We start from the raw sequence: 16440 nt of genomic DNA on the forward strand, positions 1-16440 counted from the left end.
CTACTATCAGGTTCAGAGTAACTGGATTTATGTTGAGGTCTTTGGTCCACTTGGATTTAAGTTTTGTGCACGGTGACAGATATGGATCTATTTGCAGCCTTCTACACATTGACATCCAGTTATGCCAGCACCATTTGTTGAAGATGTTTTTTTTTCCATTGTACATTTTTGGCTTCTTTGTCAAAAATTATATGTTCATAGGTGTGCGGGTTAATGTCAGGGTCTTCAATTCAATTCCATTGGTCCACATGTTGGTTTTTATGCCAGTACCAAGCTGTTTTTATTACAGTAGCTCTATAGTAGAGCTTGAGGTCAGGGATTGTGATGCCTCCAGAGGTTGTTTTATTGTACAGGATTCTTTTGGCTATCCTGGGTTTTTTGTTTTTCCATATGAAGTTGAGTATTATTCTTTCCAGATCTGTGAAGAATTGTGTTGGTAATTTGATGGGAATTGCATTGAATCTGTAGATTGCTTTTGGTAAGATCGCCATTTTTACTAGGTTAATCATGCCTATCCATGAGCATGGGAGATCTTTCCATTTTCTGACATCTTCTTCAATTTCTTTTTTCAGGGACTTAAAGTTCTTGTCATACAGGTCCTTCACATGCTTAGTTAGAGTAACCCCAAGGTATTTTATATCATTTGTGGCTATTGTAGAGGGTGATGTATCTCTGATTTCCTTCTCAGCCTGTTTGTCTACTGTATATAGAAGGGCTACTGATTTTTTTGAGTTGATCTTGTATCCTGCTATGTTGCTGAAGGTTTTTATTAGCTGTATCAGTTCCTTGGTTGGATTTTTGGGGTCACTCATGTATACTAACATGTCATCTGCAAATAGGGAGAGCTTGACTTCTTCCTTTCCGATTTGTATCCCCTTAATCTCTTTATGTTGTCTTATAGCTCTGGCTAGAACTTCAAGTACTATATGGAATAAGTATGGGGAGAGGGGACAGCCTTGCCTTGTTCCTGATTTTAGTGGTATTGCTTTGAGTTTGTCTCCATTTAATTTGATGTTGGCTGTTGGCTTGCTGTAGATTGCCTTTATTATGTTTAGGTATGTTCCCTGTATTCCTGATGGCTCCAAGACCTTTATCATGAAGGGGTGTTGGATTTTGTCTAATGCCTTTTCTGCATCTAGTGAGATGATCATGCGTTTTTTTTCCCTTGAGTTTGTTTATATGGTGTATTACATTGACGGACTTTCGTATGTTGAACCACCCTTGCATCCCTGGGATGAAGCTTACTTGATCATGGTGGATAATTGTTTTGATCTGCCAAACACTATTCTTAAAACATCAGATTTGATTTTATGTGTTAAAGCTTCTACAGTACACACAGTCACATTTAGCTCATCTCTAGAGGTACATGCTAGGCATTCTGTCACACTGCATCATGATATAAGCAGAAGGGATGTTCTATATTTCATGTGGTATTCATTCACAATATTTAGTTCTGACTTATTCTGTGTTCTTCAGAAGAGCATATCTTCTTCTACACCCATTACTCTGTGGAAATGAAAGGCTAAGGTGGTTGAGAGAGAATCTATTAAGCCTGATTATAAGTGGATATACAAAATGTCCGTGTATTTTTAACAAGTCAGTGTATAAAGCATGATTAAGGAAATGAGAATGTAACTATGTTTTTTAAAGTTTATTCTTTCCGTGGATTAAAAAAAAAATGGCTTGCTATTTTGCAGGTTTCCCAGGAATTCCGGGATCTCCAGGAGCACCTGGAACACCTGGAAGAATGGGTCCAGATGGACCTCCTGGGGCACCTGGCTTTCCAGGACCAAAGGTCTGTAACATTTTTTAGATTTATTTATTTGTTATGTTTCATGTGTATGAGTGCTTTGCCTGGAACTGAAGTTATAGATAGACAGTTGTTAACTACCATGTGGGTGCTGGGAATTGAATCTGGTTTCTCTACGAGAACAATCAATGCTCTTATCTTCTGAGCCATCTCTCCATCCCCAGTCTGGAAAATTTTAACTTACCCTCTTTTGATCTTTCTGTCTACTCTACTGTCTTTAGTCCTAGTTCCTATTTTAACTTAGACATTGTCACAGGTCTTTATTATATTGATAAAAGTTAACTATATTTTCATTTAAAAATAAAATATCTTTAATAGAACAAAAGGTAATATTTAGATCCAAAAAGTTTCTTACCTTTGTTTAGACAGGTGGGTTGTTAGACTAAATGAAAGAATCCAGTGATGAGCTTTGCCTGTGCTTATGTATACAAACCTTAACCCATTTCATACTTGTCCTGCCTGGGAATGATTGGTGAAATTGTGCTGGATGTCTCAATTCCTTCCTGTATTGTTTCTTCTGTCCCAAGTCCATCAAAGATACCTAAGCATATCACTGCTATTTGGTGCTAGTAATAAATACCTCCCTTCAGATTTCTTTGGTTGTGTCTTATTTAACCTCAAACACTTTGCAGCCAGCCTTCAGCTAACTGCTGCAATGTATAATTATCCTGACTCTTCTTGTATTTTCTGTGCTTTAATGATTCCATCCTGCTGGGTTTCATCATTATTACTTGTTTTCCATGGGAAAAGCAGCTATGGGCTCTCATGAGAAAACTACTTCTCTGTTGGCTTGTTTTTATTTTATGATGAACATTTTCCAATAAACCCAAAAGCAAAAGAAGTAATATAATGAACTTTCATATATCTGTCACCCAGGCACAAAATTATTAAGATTTTAATAATATTTCCTTAATCTTTTCTTGTTTTTTTTTGGGGGGGGGAGAGGTTCTCATTGAACCGAAATCTCAAAAGTACATCATTTCACTTGCAATTGCTTCAATATTCATTTCTAACTAAATGGAAAATTTATACAGAAACCACAATGGCATTCTAAGACTTAGTCAAATATTAAAAATAATTATCTGGATGATCTAATTCTCAGTCCATATTCACATTTCCTCACTTGGGTACAGTGTTATTTAATCCCATGCTTTTTTAGTTAACGTTCTTATTTTGAAACCAATCCAACTCATTTAATTTGATTTTACTGTTTCTTAACCTTCCAGATGTTTCTGCTAACACGCCTATTACTTTTCATTTAATTATCCTTTCCTCACCATAGAAAAGAAGTATTATGATGTATTCTCTGCTTTAAATTCTCTGTAGTAATTGGTAAGCATCAGGAAAGTCATGGGACTTTTCCTTGTGTTTTGTCATGTGTATGCTTAAGGGAGAGCCAGGATTTGGGTTACCTGGGCCACCTGGGCCACCAGGATTCCCAGGTTTCAAAGGAACACCTGGTCCAAAAGGTGATCGTGGTTTCCCAGGACCTCCAGGTCCTCCAGGACGCAGTGGCTTGGATGGGCTACCTGGACCAAAAGGTATGGAGGCTCTTGCTACTTATCAATTTGCTTTAAAGTTTTGTTGCTGTTGAAACCTTTAGAAAAGGTTAAGGATCATAAGACAGTTAAATGGTGCTTTTCTGTCACTGCTATAATTTTGTTCATATTCTGCTAGTTAGTTTTAACCTTTATTTCCTCGGAAAGGTAATACAAAGATATTTGTATAAATGCAACAGACCTGAGTATGGTACCATAGGCCAGTGGTCCCCTCATGTAGGAGTCAGAGGCAGAAGGATCAAGGGTTCAAGGCCATCCTCTCCTATGTAGTGAATTTTAAATCAGCCTGGGCTACAGAATAACCTGTTTCAAAAACAAACAAACAAACAAGCAGACAAAATGACGGAAATATTTCTTTCACTTCGTCGCACCTCCACTTTCCTCCTCCCCATCCCATATGTAATCTCAGTTGAGTTTCTTTTTCTCTACATAAATACATAAGTACATAAATACTTTGGAGGCTTTTTCTTCATTTGTCAAAACAGAGGACATAATTACCCTTTACTTTTCCATGTGTTCATGCTGTGTAGTTTTATAATTTAGGAATCACTCCATGTCAGTGCTTGCAGCATTTAAAAGAATTTAGTGGGCTAGTATTTAATTACATGGGTATACTATCAGTTGCTACTTGTTGGAATGGATTTTTGCCAATCTTTTCTGATTACAAATAATGTCACATGTGTTATTTCAGATGTGTGCAGGTATAATAGTAGACTAGAGAAGCAAAAATGAGTTTTCTCAGTAAAAAGCAAAAGCCTCTCAAGGAATTGTGAAATTTCTTGCAATCTGTGCCATTTACATTCCTATCAACAATGAATAAATGTACTTGTCTTACCCAATCACTTCCTGACTATGCGAAAATAAACCTAAACAGCAAAAAAATCCTCCTGGATTTTTCTAGCCTGGTGAAAGTTTATAAGTTTATTAGTATAATTTTTTTCTTTAAAATATATCATTGTAGGCTGGGCAGTGGTGGCGCATGCCTGTAATCCCAGCACTCGGGAGGCAGAGGCAGGTGGATCCCTGTGAGTTTGAGGCAAGCCTGGTCTACAGAGCTAGTCCAGGACAGGCTCCAAAGCTACAGAGAAACCCTGTCTCAAAAAACATATATATAGATATTGATATATAGATATATCATTCTAAAGTTTTCAAATACACAGAAACGTTAAAAGAATTGGACATCGAATGGCTATCTTCCCGCTGCTTGGGCCAAGCATATAACATTTTGTTTCCCTCCAAACTCTTTTTAAATAAAATACTGCAAATATATGAGCTAGTGATCTATCTGTATAGTAGAAAACTTGCCTAGTATGTGAAAGGCCCCAGATTCAAGCCTAAGTCCCAGAAATGGAAATTCCATGTATATTACAAGGTAGAAAAGACAACACAATGACTGTTATATATACCCATCACTGGTGTTCTACCCTGAATATTTTACTGTGCATAGTTTATCATGTATCTGTCCATCTCACTATATCTCTATATAGCTGTTGATTTCTTCTTGATGAATATCAAATTGCAATAGTGGTGCATTTCTCCCTAAATACTCAGCAGATGTACAACAACTACAATTCCAAAGGTGTCTTATGTATTTTATTTCTATATAAAATCCATAGATGGATTTTCAGATTGGCAAATATAATCCAATATTATATAAACATCCCAGGGCTGGGGATGCAGCTAATTGGTAGTGCATTTTCCTGCAGTGCTCTAAGTCCTAGTATATATATATTTCCAGAAACTGTATTTATTCCATTTTCTAAATCGTCTGTAACATTCACACCAATATTGTTATGAATGTTTTTAAATATATTGTTATTCTCTCTGTTCTGGATTTCTTGTGTACAGAATCATGCAATATGTACATTCTTGTAAAACATCTTTTACTGAGCATGTTTTAAAGAAAACATTCACTGTGCTCATCACTAGTTTTTATTACTAAGAAATTACTAAAAAACAAGATGACATTGTGAGGACACCTGGCTGTGCCAAGTTGCTGACTGTTATAAGAGAAGCAATTAGAAGAGTTCTCTAAGTCTTTTTTGATGGCTATATGCTTTCACTTGGCTTAACCATGTAGCTAAGATTAGAATTGTTGCTCATGTGTGCTCCCTTATATAAGAAACTATTAGGTCTTTCTCCAACATGGGTATGCCATTTGAAAATTGACACCAATATAACATTAATTTTGATTCTCTCCAGCATTAAAGTTTTACTTACTTTGTAGTAGTATTATAATTTACAATTTTAATTTATGTTTCTCTAGTGACTAAGGATGTTTAGCTTTTTATCAGTTCTCATGGATTATTATTTAGATATTTAAGCACTTGTCAGTTTGAATTGATGAACTGTGTTGTGTTTTAATTAAGTTGAAGGTATTCTTAGTATACCCCAAATATTTGTCCTTTTTCTAGAATAAACTCAGGAATATTTTATCCCTGTGTTGGTTACCTATTTGTGTTTCCGGTGTGTTTGGATGAGAAGTTTTGATTTTATTGTTTTATTTATTTTTATTTTTAATTTATGTTTTCTATTATTATAATTTTGTGCCTTGTGTAAGAAATATTCACCTACCTAGTACTGCCAAGACATCTAGTCCTAGAACTGTCATTAATCTCAAATAATTTGAGTTCATGTCATTTTATTTAAAATAGAAACCTAACAGTGGATTATGCAGGGATCTCTATTAAATCAAATCCTATATAAAAAATGTATCTTTTTTCTTTGCTGTCAGTTCTGTTTCATTCATCTTCTTTAACTAGCATCATGTTGTTTATATTACTGTAGCTATAGATTATTATGTGAGCTCCCATAATATAAAAATTAGATTTGTTGTTAATTTTTTTTGTTTGTTTTTCGAGACAGGGTTTCTTTGTGTAGTTTTGGTGCCTTTCCTGAGTCTTGCTCAGTAGACCAGGCTGGCCTTGAACTCACAGAGATCCACCTGCCTCTGCCTCCTGAGTGCTGGGATTAAAGGTGTGCACCACTGTACCTGGCCTGTTAAATTTTTTAAACTATACTATGTACTTTGCCTTTCTTCTCAGCTCAGTTCAAATGTATGTCCCCTACTGTGGGTGAATTATAACCATCATTTCATATTTTAAGAGCCTCATTTTTTCCTGTGAACTATTGATTTCATTTTGCCATTTCTCTACTGCTTTAAGCTTCTTGAATTTGATATCTTTAAGTATAAAAAAGAATAGGATTAGCATACCTGGCTTGGCTGGTTTTATTTCACTGGTCAGTTTGCAAGGAAAAGAATTCTCATGGCCAATGTATTGGAGACTTATCTAAATTAAATCCATATTTCTGAATTATGTTGAGTTGATTTTCATTAAAACAATATGTATCTCCAATTAATTTTAGCCAGAACGGATTTTGTAGTGAAAATCCCAAAAGTAGTCCAAGACAGCTTCTTCTTCTTTAGTAAATTCTTTTAATAACACCCATATACCTTTGACTAAATAAGTTTGAGGGGCTGTAAATCACTCAAAGTTGTAGTGTTTCCCACCAGTTTATCTTTACCAACTGTAAGCCCATGACTAGAAATTGCAAATCAAATTATTCTGAATGATAATCTACTGGTAGTCTTTTTCAGGAGTTTCTCTACTGTATTTTGAGACATGATTTATGAAGATATGAACTGCAGCATATTTGAAACATGTACTTTTCACTGTACATTTGTTTAATCTTTTAAAGGAAATTTAAGATTCCCATATGTTTAAATAGTAAAATCTCAGTAGAGTTTGGAATATTTTGCTTGATGATTTGTTTTCAGTTTTGTTTTTATTTTGAGACAAGGACTCTTGATGTAGCCTAGGTTGATCTTGAACTCATTATTCCCTTGTTTCCATATCCCTAATAATGGGATCTCATATGGAAGTCATTGGGCACTGCTCCTAGTATAGTTCTTAATGTGCTAAAAGAATTAATATTTGGGCATTTTTTCTATGTAATTTCTTTATTTATGAGGCATTTATTATGTTCATATCCTGGACCATGTAATACTTGAATCACTAAAACCATAAAGGTATAAATTCTGTTCTTGAAAAATCTCAGAAGTTGCTCTCTACTATTAAAAAAAAATCTAGCTCAGTGGTTCTCAACCTTCCTAATTCTGTGACTTTTTAATACAGTTCCTCATGTTGTTGTGACTCCCAATCTTATAATTATTTCATTGCTACTTCATATCTGTTTTGAATTTTGCTACTGTTATGAATCATAATATAAACAGTGACCCCCCCAAGGGGTCATGACCCACAGGTTGAGAACCACTGGTATTGCTAAGATGGTAGTTTTTTTTTTTAATGTGTGTGCAAATAAGTTTCGAATCAATACATTATTATCATAACTCAGCTAGCAGACTACAATAAAGTGTTTGACCACAATGGCTGTGGTTTATGCTCAGTAGTAAATTACTTACTTGTTTAGGAATTTACTATGAAAATTTGATTCTCAGGACTGATGTCTCCAAAATCTTCACTTATTAGACATATTTAGACAAAGTAATAGATATTGAAATTCAATGACTAAACTGTAAAAGGAAATTGGTATGTCATTTTCAAAACAATATAGACACCAACAATAAATATAAAAAGTTAATACCCGTGATGAAATCACTCTGTGAGTAGAAAATATTCTTAATCCCAAATATCACAATAAATAAATAAATAAAGATAATGACTTTAGAAGCATTCTGTTTGGCTCATATATTAATTTATTTCAGGATGTCATTTCAGATTCTTGGAAATATAGGAGATTACACTTTTCCTGAATCTTTTAAAAGGATATTCTAATCAGCAGAAATAATATAGGAAACACTGTGACAAATGAAATGATATATTTGGAAATATTAGAAGTAAAAACTTAGATAGCAATAAAATGTGTATCAATTTTTTTCAAAATCAAGAAAATTTCCCTATTATATTTATAAGGAAAATATAAAGTATTATTAAAAACCTGAAATTTTAGAATTGATTTTTAACTCCTATGTATTAGTGGAAAGGCTTGATGTTGTCAGTTATTCTCATTTATAAATAAATATAAATCACTTTCAATGAGAACTTAATAAATTATTCAGAAGCACTTCATGAAACTTATTTAGAAACTCAGTATTTACTAAATACACATTAATGTATGTGAAAATGCCAGTGTAATTATGACACTGTGAACCTGTGCAGGAATAACAAATGAACTAGTAAGAAATGTTCTGAATGATACATGTATGCCTACATAAACTTAGTATTTCACAGAAGTATCTTCATTATTCAGTAAGGAAAGAGTTAATTCTTTCAACGTTGATATGAATAAGTGATCTCACTAAATGAACACTTAATGCATAATATATAAAAAGAGGGCTTAAAATTATAATTATGAAAAGTAATTAAAGTACATTTGAAATATTACAAGAAAATGATATTTTATATTACCAGTTTATAGAATTTCAGCAGCTCTTTTAAGTAAATACAAAATTGCAGATAGAAAATCATAATGCTATAATTTTCATCATTAGATGGTCTTGACTTTCCACCCTTATCCAAGTAGTATATACAGTACTTTGTTATTTGAATCTTAGATGGTCTTTTAATAAAAAATCCCAGAGCCACATATCAGGGTGAAAGCTAAAAGATCAGAGAAACAGAACAGCCAGCCACTAGTTCTTACCTCTATGAAATCCTCATCCTCAAGAGAGTGTGTTCCTGTTTGCTCACACCTTATATACCTTTCTCTGCCCTGCCGTGTAACTTCCTGGGATTAAAGGCATATGTGCTTCCCAAGCAAAGGCATGAGATCTCAAGTGCTGGAATTAAAGGTGTGTGCCACCACTGCCTGGCTCTATGTCTAATCTAGTGGTTGGCTCTGCCCTCTGATCCTCAGGCAAGTTTATTAGGGTACACAATATATTACAACAGTACTTAGTCTTGGCATTGTGTGGTTGGATACAAAAATAAGATGCCCAGAATTCTAGTAGGAAAATGTCAGGAATTTTACCTAATAAGAACAGGAAACGATTATTTTTCCATCCACACATGTTAACCAAGAAAGGACAAAAATCTTGGCCATTAAACAAACCTTAGCAAATTAAAAATATATTTATTAAGAAGTCAATACCAGTATAAATAAATAAGGAAATTATATCATGACGATACCTATGCTTGGAAAAATCCTAACACTTAGAAAATATCCAGAGTATATAAATAAACCATGAATCAAAGAAGAAATCATTAAGAAAATTAGCAAACATGTCTAATTGAGAGAACATGAAATTAAAACGTATCTAGTTGCTCAAAATGAAGTTTGTACGCTAAAGATTATATTAGAAAAAAAAAAGGCACAAGCCTTTATTCCCAGCACTTGGGAGACAGAAGCAGGCGGATCTCTGAGTTCGGGGCCAGCCTGGTCTACAGAGAGAATTCCAGGACAGGCAAGGCTGTTACATAAAAAACCCTGTCTCAAAAAAAAAAAAAATCTTGGCTGGGCGGTGGTGGCATATGCCTTTAATCCCAGCACTCGGGAGGCAGAGCTAGGAGGATCTCTGTGAGTTCAAGCTCAGCCTGATCTACAGAGTGAGTTCCAGGAAAGGCACAAAGCTACACAGAGAAACCCTGTCTCGAAAAACCAAAAAAAAAAAAAAAAAAAAAAAAAATCTTAAATAAATTATTATTTTTGAGAAAATAAAGAAAGTGAACAAATTGAAAAGAATATATGCAGAAGGAGAGAATATATCAATCATACAAAATTTGAAAAACAGGAGGGTTGGGGATTTAGCTCAGTGGGAGAGCGTTTGCCTAGCAAGCACAAGACCCTGGGTTTGATCCTCAGCTCAAAACAACAACAACAAAAAGAAAAAAAAAAAAAAACAGGAAATTGATGTGAAACCAAATGAGTTGCTTCAAAAAGTCCAATAGAACTGATACACATCTAAATCCAAATGAGATCCTTTGAAAACTCTAGGAAACTGATAAACATTTAGCCAGGATGACCATGAAAACAGAACCCTATGGGTTATGAATATTAAAAATGAAGATAGGGATATTATTACAGTACCACTATAGACAATAAAGGGATAGCAGAGGTAGCAGAGGACTATGACAAATAACTGCATGCTGGTAAAATATGGTAACAGATAAAACGGGCGAATTATAAAGTATTGCTAAAGTTTATTGATGATCACTGGTAAAGAAAATATACACGTTTTCCTAAAATTGAACTTTTAGTGTAAAACTCAAAGAATACTTCAAATGCAGGTGACATCTCTGTGAATTTGTATCAAACATTCTAAAAAGTAGTAATAACATCCCTACACAATTTCTTTCCCAGTAGAATGCTGGATCACTTCCCAGTGGTTGTGAATAAGGGTAAAATTACTGCAGTATCAAAACCAGGCAAACAAGACAAAACTAACAAAAAGAACAAAAGATTAAAACCTAAGTTATAGGCCAAAATCTCTCAAGAACAAATAGGTAAAAAATTTCAAGAGAACAATGACATGTCTAATATTACAATATATAAAAACAGACTACATCATGAACAAATAGATTTTATCTTCAGAATACAAGCTGCTTTGACATCTGAAAATTATTCAGCATAATTTGCTATTTCAACATTCTAAAGAATTACATCTATGCTATTACCTTAAATATTGTTAAAAATTATTTAATAAAATTCAACATAATTCCTTAAAATAAATACTTGTAGAAAGTTATGAACTCAAGAACACCTGTTGACTAGGCTTAGTGACTCATGACTGTAAACTCAGCATATGGTAGGTTGAGGCAGATAGAGTTCCTCAAGTTCAAGAACATCTTGGAGTACATCATCTCAGGCCACCTTGCTGAGCAGTGGGAGGCTGTTTTCAGAATAATTGTCATTAACAATGAAATCCCAAAACTCCTTTTTATGATATAGTCTTTTATCATAAGTCTTATATGATTTCTAAGAAGTTTAGTTTAGTATAATTAATGATGAAAGAAATGCTTTCCTCCAAAAGATAGGATACAACACAAAGTTGTTTGCCCAAAAATTCAATATTGTACTGGAAACATTTAGCCATTGCTATAAGGCAAGACAAAGAAACTAAAACCATACAGATTGGAAAGGAAGAAATTGCCTATTCATACATAATATGACTTTATACTTTGAAAATCATCTTACATTAAACCTTAGAACAGAAATAAGGTCAATTTTAGAGTATAGGTATTAGGGCACATATACAAAAGTTTTTACAAATTAAAATTAGATGAAAAGGATTATTTTAAATAGCACCAAAGTTCTTAATGTTTTTTATTATACATATCTCTAACAATTTGTGCAGTAACTATATTTAAAGAAATCTACAAAAATACCAATGACACAAAACAAATATAAATGCGTTGAATGATATACTATGTTAGTTACAATTTTCTTAACATATCAATGCTGTCCAAATTAGACTATAAATTAATTGTATCCTTAAGGAAAGCACAGCCTAAGTTTGTCATTGTTCTAACATTTATGTGGAAAACTGAGCAACCTCCAGTAGCCAAAACAAATTAAGAAAGTGCAGTGTTGGAGAATTTGATTTCAAGATTTAATACCGCCTTCTAGTGGTTAATATATCTTGGAATATGTGAAGGACGACACATGGGGTCTAGAAATAGAATTGTGTTTGATTCTTTTGTGGGGCAGGAGATAAAATCCAAGCACTCACATATACTAAGCACACACTCGAAGGCTGAGGTAAATTCTATCCTCATAAATTTAAGTTTCAGTAGCAAAAAAAAAAAAAAAAAAAAAAAAAGACCTTCTAACAAATAGTGCAAAATCTATTGTGTCTATGTGTATGAACCAGGCAAATGAATCCCCCATTTCTACATTTATCTCAGAATAGATTGGAGACCCACACATACAGCTTCTAGGACACAAGCACTCCAAGTTTTTCCGTAAAAAGTCAAAGAGTAGAATATTTTAGATTTAGTGGACCACATATTTTTGTTGCAAACTCTCTTTTTGAATAGCCCTATATAACCTTTGTTTCTCTCATTGATGGGACAAAGTAACCGGCAAAAGACACAAAGAAGGAAAGATTGATTTAGGTTCACAGTTCTAGGGTACAGCCCTAGACGTCATGACATGAAGGGGACATCATGACAGCAAAAGCTCAAGGCAGCTGCTTTCATCGCATCTGGAGTGCGGAAGCAAAGAGATGAAAGTGCTTGGCTCATGTTCTCCTTTTCAGAGTCTGGGACCACAGCCTGTTGAATGGTGTCAGCTCCATTAGGATGGATCTTTGTACCTTAATCTAATCCAAATAATCCTCTACAGTCTAGTTTAGAGGCTTAGTTCAAAATCTTGTTAAGTTGATAATCAATAATAAGCATCATATGTTATGAAAATATATTCTCAGCTCATAGACAGTGGAAGCATAGGTCTATAGCTAAAATTTGGCTTTCTTTTAAGTAAAAACATAGTAGAAAAATCTTTCTGATCATAACCTAGACAAAAACTGTTAGGACACTAACCATCATAAAAGGGATGACTGCAAATTTGGACTTCATTAAAATAAAATATTTTCATATCATGTATCTAGCGAAGTATTTGTAAGCAGAATATATAAAAATCCATAAAACTCAACAGTCAGAAAACAACTACCACATTCAAAAATAGAGTTGGAAAGCATTGGCAACTATTTAAACAGATATTTATATTTCACCCCCAAACACAAGCCAGTACTTTAAGAATCTTCAATAGGGCTATCTGCAAAATGTAGGTTCAAACCATAGGAAGATAGATACATGACTATAAGAATTGACTTTCTTTTTAAGAACAAGAAAAATGGCCACCAAGTATATAGAATAATTATGAGTTTTTCACATACCTAGTGAGAATGCAGAACAGTGCAGCCACTTTGAGAATCCATTCAATCTCTAGCATAGGAGCCAAAAGCAGGCTTAGTTTCACTTTGAAAATTTTGTGCCAGAGTAGTAGAAAGGAAAGCATGGTCTTACACTCTCAAACTGCAATCTCACTTCTAGGTGTTTACTAAAGAAAACTGTGAGGCTTTGCATAAAAATCTGTAAGTCTATGTTCTTAGGAGCTTTATTCATAATCAGCAAGAATTGGAAACAGCCCAAATGTCCATCAAGCAACAAAGACTAACACAATGCAATGTATTTATACAATGAAATATTTGATTTGTGGTGTTAGTAATCAAGTCTAAGACCTCATGCATGCTAAACATACACTGTAACTGGTGACATAAATCTCAGCCCAACATATATCTTTCAAAAATTTACAGTCAATTTCAATAGGAAAATAAATCTTTATAACAAACAGTGCTAAAATGATTGGATATCTGTATACACAACAAGCATAAATGAATCTCAAATGCATCATATTAAGTGAACAAAGACATACTCAAGAGGCTACATACTGCATGATTGCATTTACTACATTATGGATTTGAAAATTTGTAAGAAATAAACTGGAACACTAGTTGCACTAAAATTGACATGTGGAAAAGGATCAACCACTGATGATAGATCCTTTTGAGGACTGATGAAACAGATCTAAATCTGGATTGTAGTGGTTGTTATATGGTTGTATACATTTGTCAAAACTCATCCAAGTATGCAATGCAAGAGCACCTTTTTTTTTTTTTTTTTAATTTTTGAGACAGGATTTCTCTATGTAGTTTTTGAAGCCTGTCCTGGAACTCACTTTGTAGACCAGGCTGGCCTCGAACTCACAGAGATTCACCTGCCTCTGCCTCCTGAGTGCTGGGATTAAAGGTGTGCGCCACCATCGCCTGGCTTTTTTTTTAAATTCAATGTTTTTGTTAGTTCTTTAGAAATTCATACATACTATGTAGGCTTCTCACTCCTGCCTATAACACCTTTGAGATCCATCCTACACCTCTCCATACCTCCCAGGCTTATTCCTCTTTTGAAGAAGAAATAACCCCCTGGGTCCAACTTGTGCTGCCCATCTACTCATGAGTCCACTAGAACAACGTACTAGGGCCACACCTTTAAAGGAAACTGACTGTCCCTTCCCCAGAAGCCGACAACTGTCAGTAGCTCCTCAACGAGGGATGGTGGCACATGAGCCCCTGCACCATCTATGCAGGAATGTCCTCTAGTTCCATCTTTTGCAGGCAACAGCTGCTGTCCAGTCCCTAGGTGCAGCTGCCCTGTCATGTTCAGAGACACTGAGTTGCTCTAGTCCTTCCTGACTTTTGGCTCTTACAGTCATTCCACCTCCTCTTCTTCAATGTTTTAATAGATATAATAATTTTGAAAAGTGAGAATGATAGGAAATGCAGAAAATGAAGTTTCTCCTGTTAAAATATTTTAGGCAAGATGGAGAGAAACTTGAGCACATTTTCAGCCACATAACCTTGAGTTAATGAAAAGGAAGACAGTGACATTTGTCTGCTTAAAGAATGGGTGATTAAAACCTGTATTTTCTTAAGTAGAGAGTTACCCATTATGTATTACACAGAGAGTAAGAAGGTGCAGGATAGAATCTTGTGCATTTTGAGAGGTTGAGACAGGTGCTGAAGTTGACTGCTTGCCTTGTATTGAATGAAACTCTATTGATGGGATTTCTGCTTTACTTTTCTTCCCATATAAACTAGTCTTACTGCATCTTTTTATGCCATATTTGGTTGATATCACTGAAGCCCTGCTCTTTTCTGAAAGAAAACAGAAGAGCTGTGGTTCTAGGGGAGAAGGGAGATGGGGGGCACCTGGAGGAGGGGAGGGAGGGGAAACTATAGTTGGGATGTAATGTATGAGAGAAGAAGAAAGAAAAAAGGGGGAAGCTATTGTTTTACACATGTAAACTGTATTTTTTATAAGGTGATACTGGATCAAATGGACAACCTGGCCCTATAGGGCCTCCTGGGCTTCCAGGAATTGGTATTCAGGGACCACCAGGACCACCAGGAACTCCAGGGCCAATAGGCCAGCCTGGTAAGATCACAGTAAATGTGCTTCTTATAGGACTTGCAGTGTATGAATGTCTTCCAGCAAAGTGATTTAAGAGGTAATCTATGTATGTATATAATTTTATAAAATGGTGAATTATATAGATCCCAGTGTAAGAGATAATTTAATACTTGATGTTTCCCCTCTCTTTTCACCTCACATCCATTTCTAATAGCACAATTTGATAATTACACAGTTACCATTGCCATACAATCATTGAACAATACAATTTTAGAAACATAGACCTCAAACTGTTAGTGCTGATTATTTCATACCAGAATAGCTATAGTGCACTAAAATACAAGACTTGCATGTAGAAATTCTTCACATTATTAACATATAAAAACCATAGTGAGGGTTCCACAAGAATGTTCTGTAAAAATACATCATAGGCATTTTGTTTCTTTTTATTTGATCCCCTCCCCTCCCTTTTGCCCTAGACTAATAATAATTTTATAACTGAGAACACTAATTTAAAAAAAAATGGGTACTCAGAAAGGCATTGTAAACATGTAGCCTAGTGGGTTTGCCTCCATAGATAAATAATTGTATGGCTCTTCTATATTTGTACAAGTCTCTAGACAAATTGTGGCTTCTGAGTGAATTCATAGTTTCTGTTTGCTCAGTTGTAATAAGGGTCATTCTCTGGCTTGCATTTTGGTATTTCAAAGTATTGTAATATTTCATAAAAGAAAACAAATATGGAATATTTAACTGTTTTTAACTCATATGCGCATATCAGAAATTTGAGCACAATTCAGATAGATGTACATGTAATTCTTTTGAGCATATAGATATATTTTCTGACCTTAAATGACACTGGATATGTTATCTGTCGTTGCATTAAAAATCTCAAAACAGTGCTTAACAATATAAAATGCCCATGAAGGCTATTTTTATTCATGTGCTATTTTAAAACTCCATTTGAAGGCACATTGTATCTTTTTTATGGCTCCTGACATGTCGTTACTGATTGAAATGTTAAAACAAAACAAAAACTTGGAGTCATGCTTTGAACAGAATTGCTATAAATAGTTGCTTCATCATTCATGGAAAAAACACTCTGTCCAACCTATAATAGCAGTGGGATCTTGAAGAAAAA

General features: G+C 34.5%; 1 protein-coding gene across 2 annotated transcripts in view; it reads left to right on the forward strand.

Annotated features, from left to right (window-relative positions):
• Col4a5 (collagen type IV alpha 5 chain) overlaps positions 1–16440 on the forward strand; it is a 210454-nt gene that overhangs the window by 122128 nt on the left and 71886 nt on the right. For both annotated transcript variants that reach the window (XM_036175182.1, XM_036175183.1), the window contains exons 28-30: positions 1698–1795; positions 3201–3351; positions 15210–15323. In XM_036175182.1, coding sequence (XP_036031075.1) covers positions 1698–1795; positions 3201–3351; positions 15210–15323 — 363 coding nt within the window. The remainder of the gene's footprint in view (positions 1–1697; positions 1796–3200; positions 3352–15209; positions 15324–16440) is intronic.

This window comes from Onychomys torridus, chromosome X, assembly GCF_903995425.1.
Source record: "Onychomys torridus chromosome X, mOncTor1.1, whole genome shotgun sequence".
NCBI lineage: Eukaryota > Metazoa > Chordata > Mammalia > Rodentia > Cricetidae > Onychomys > Onychomys torridus.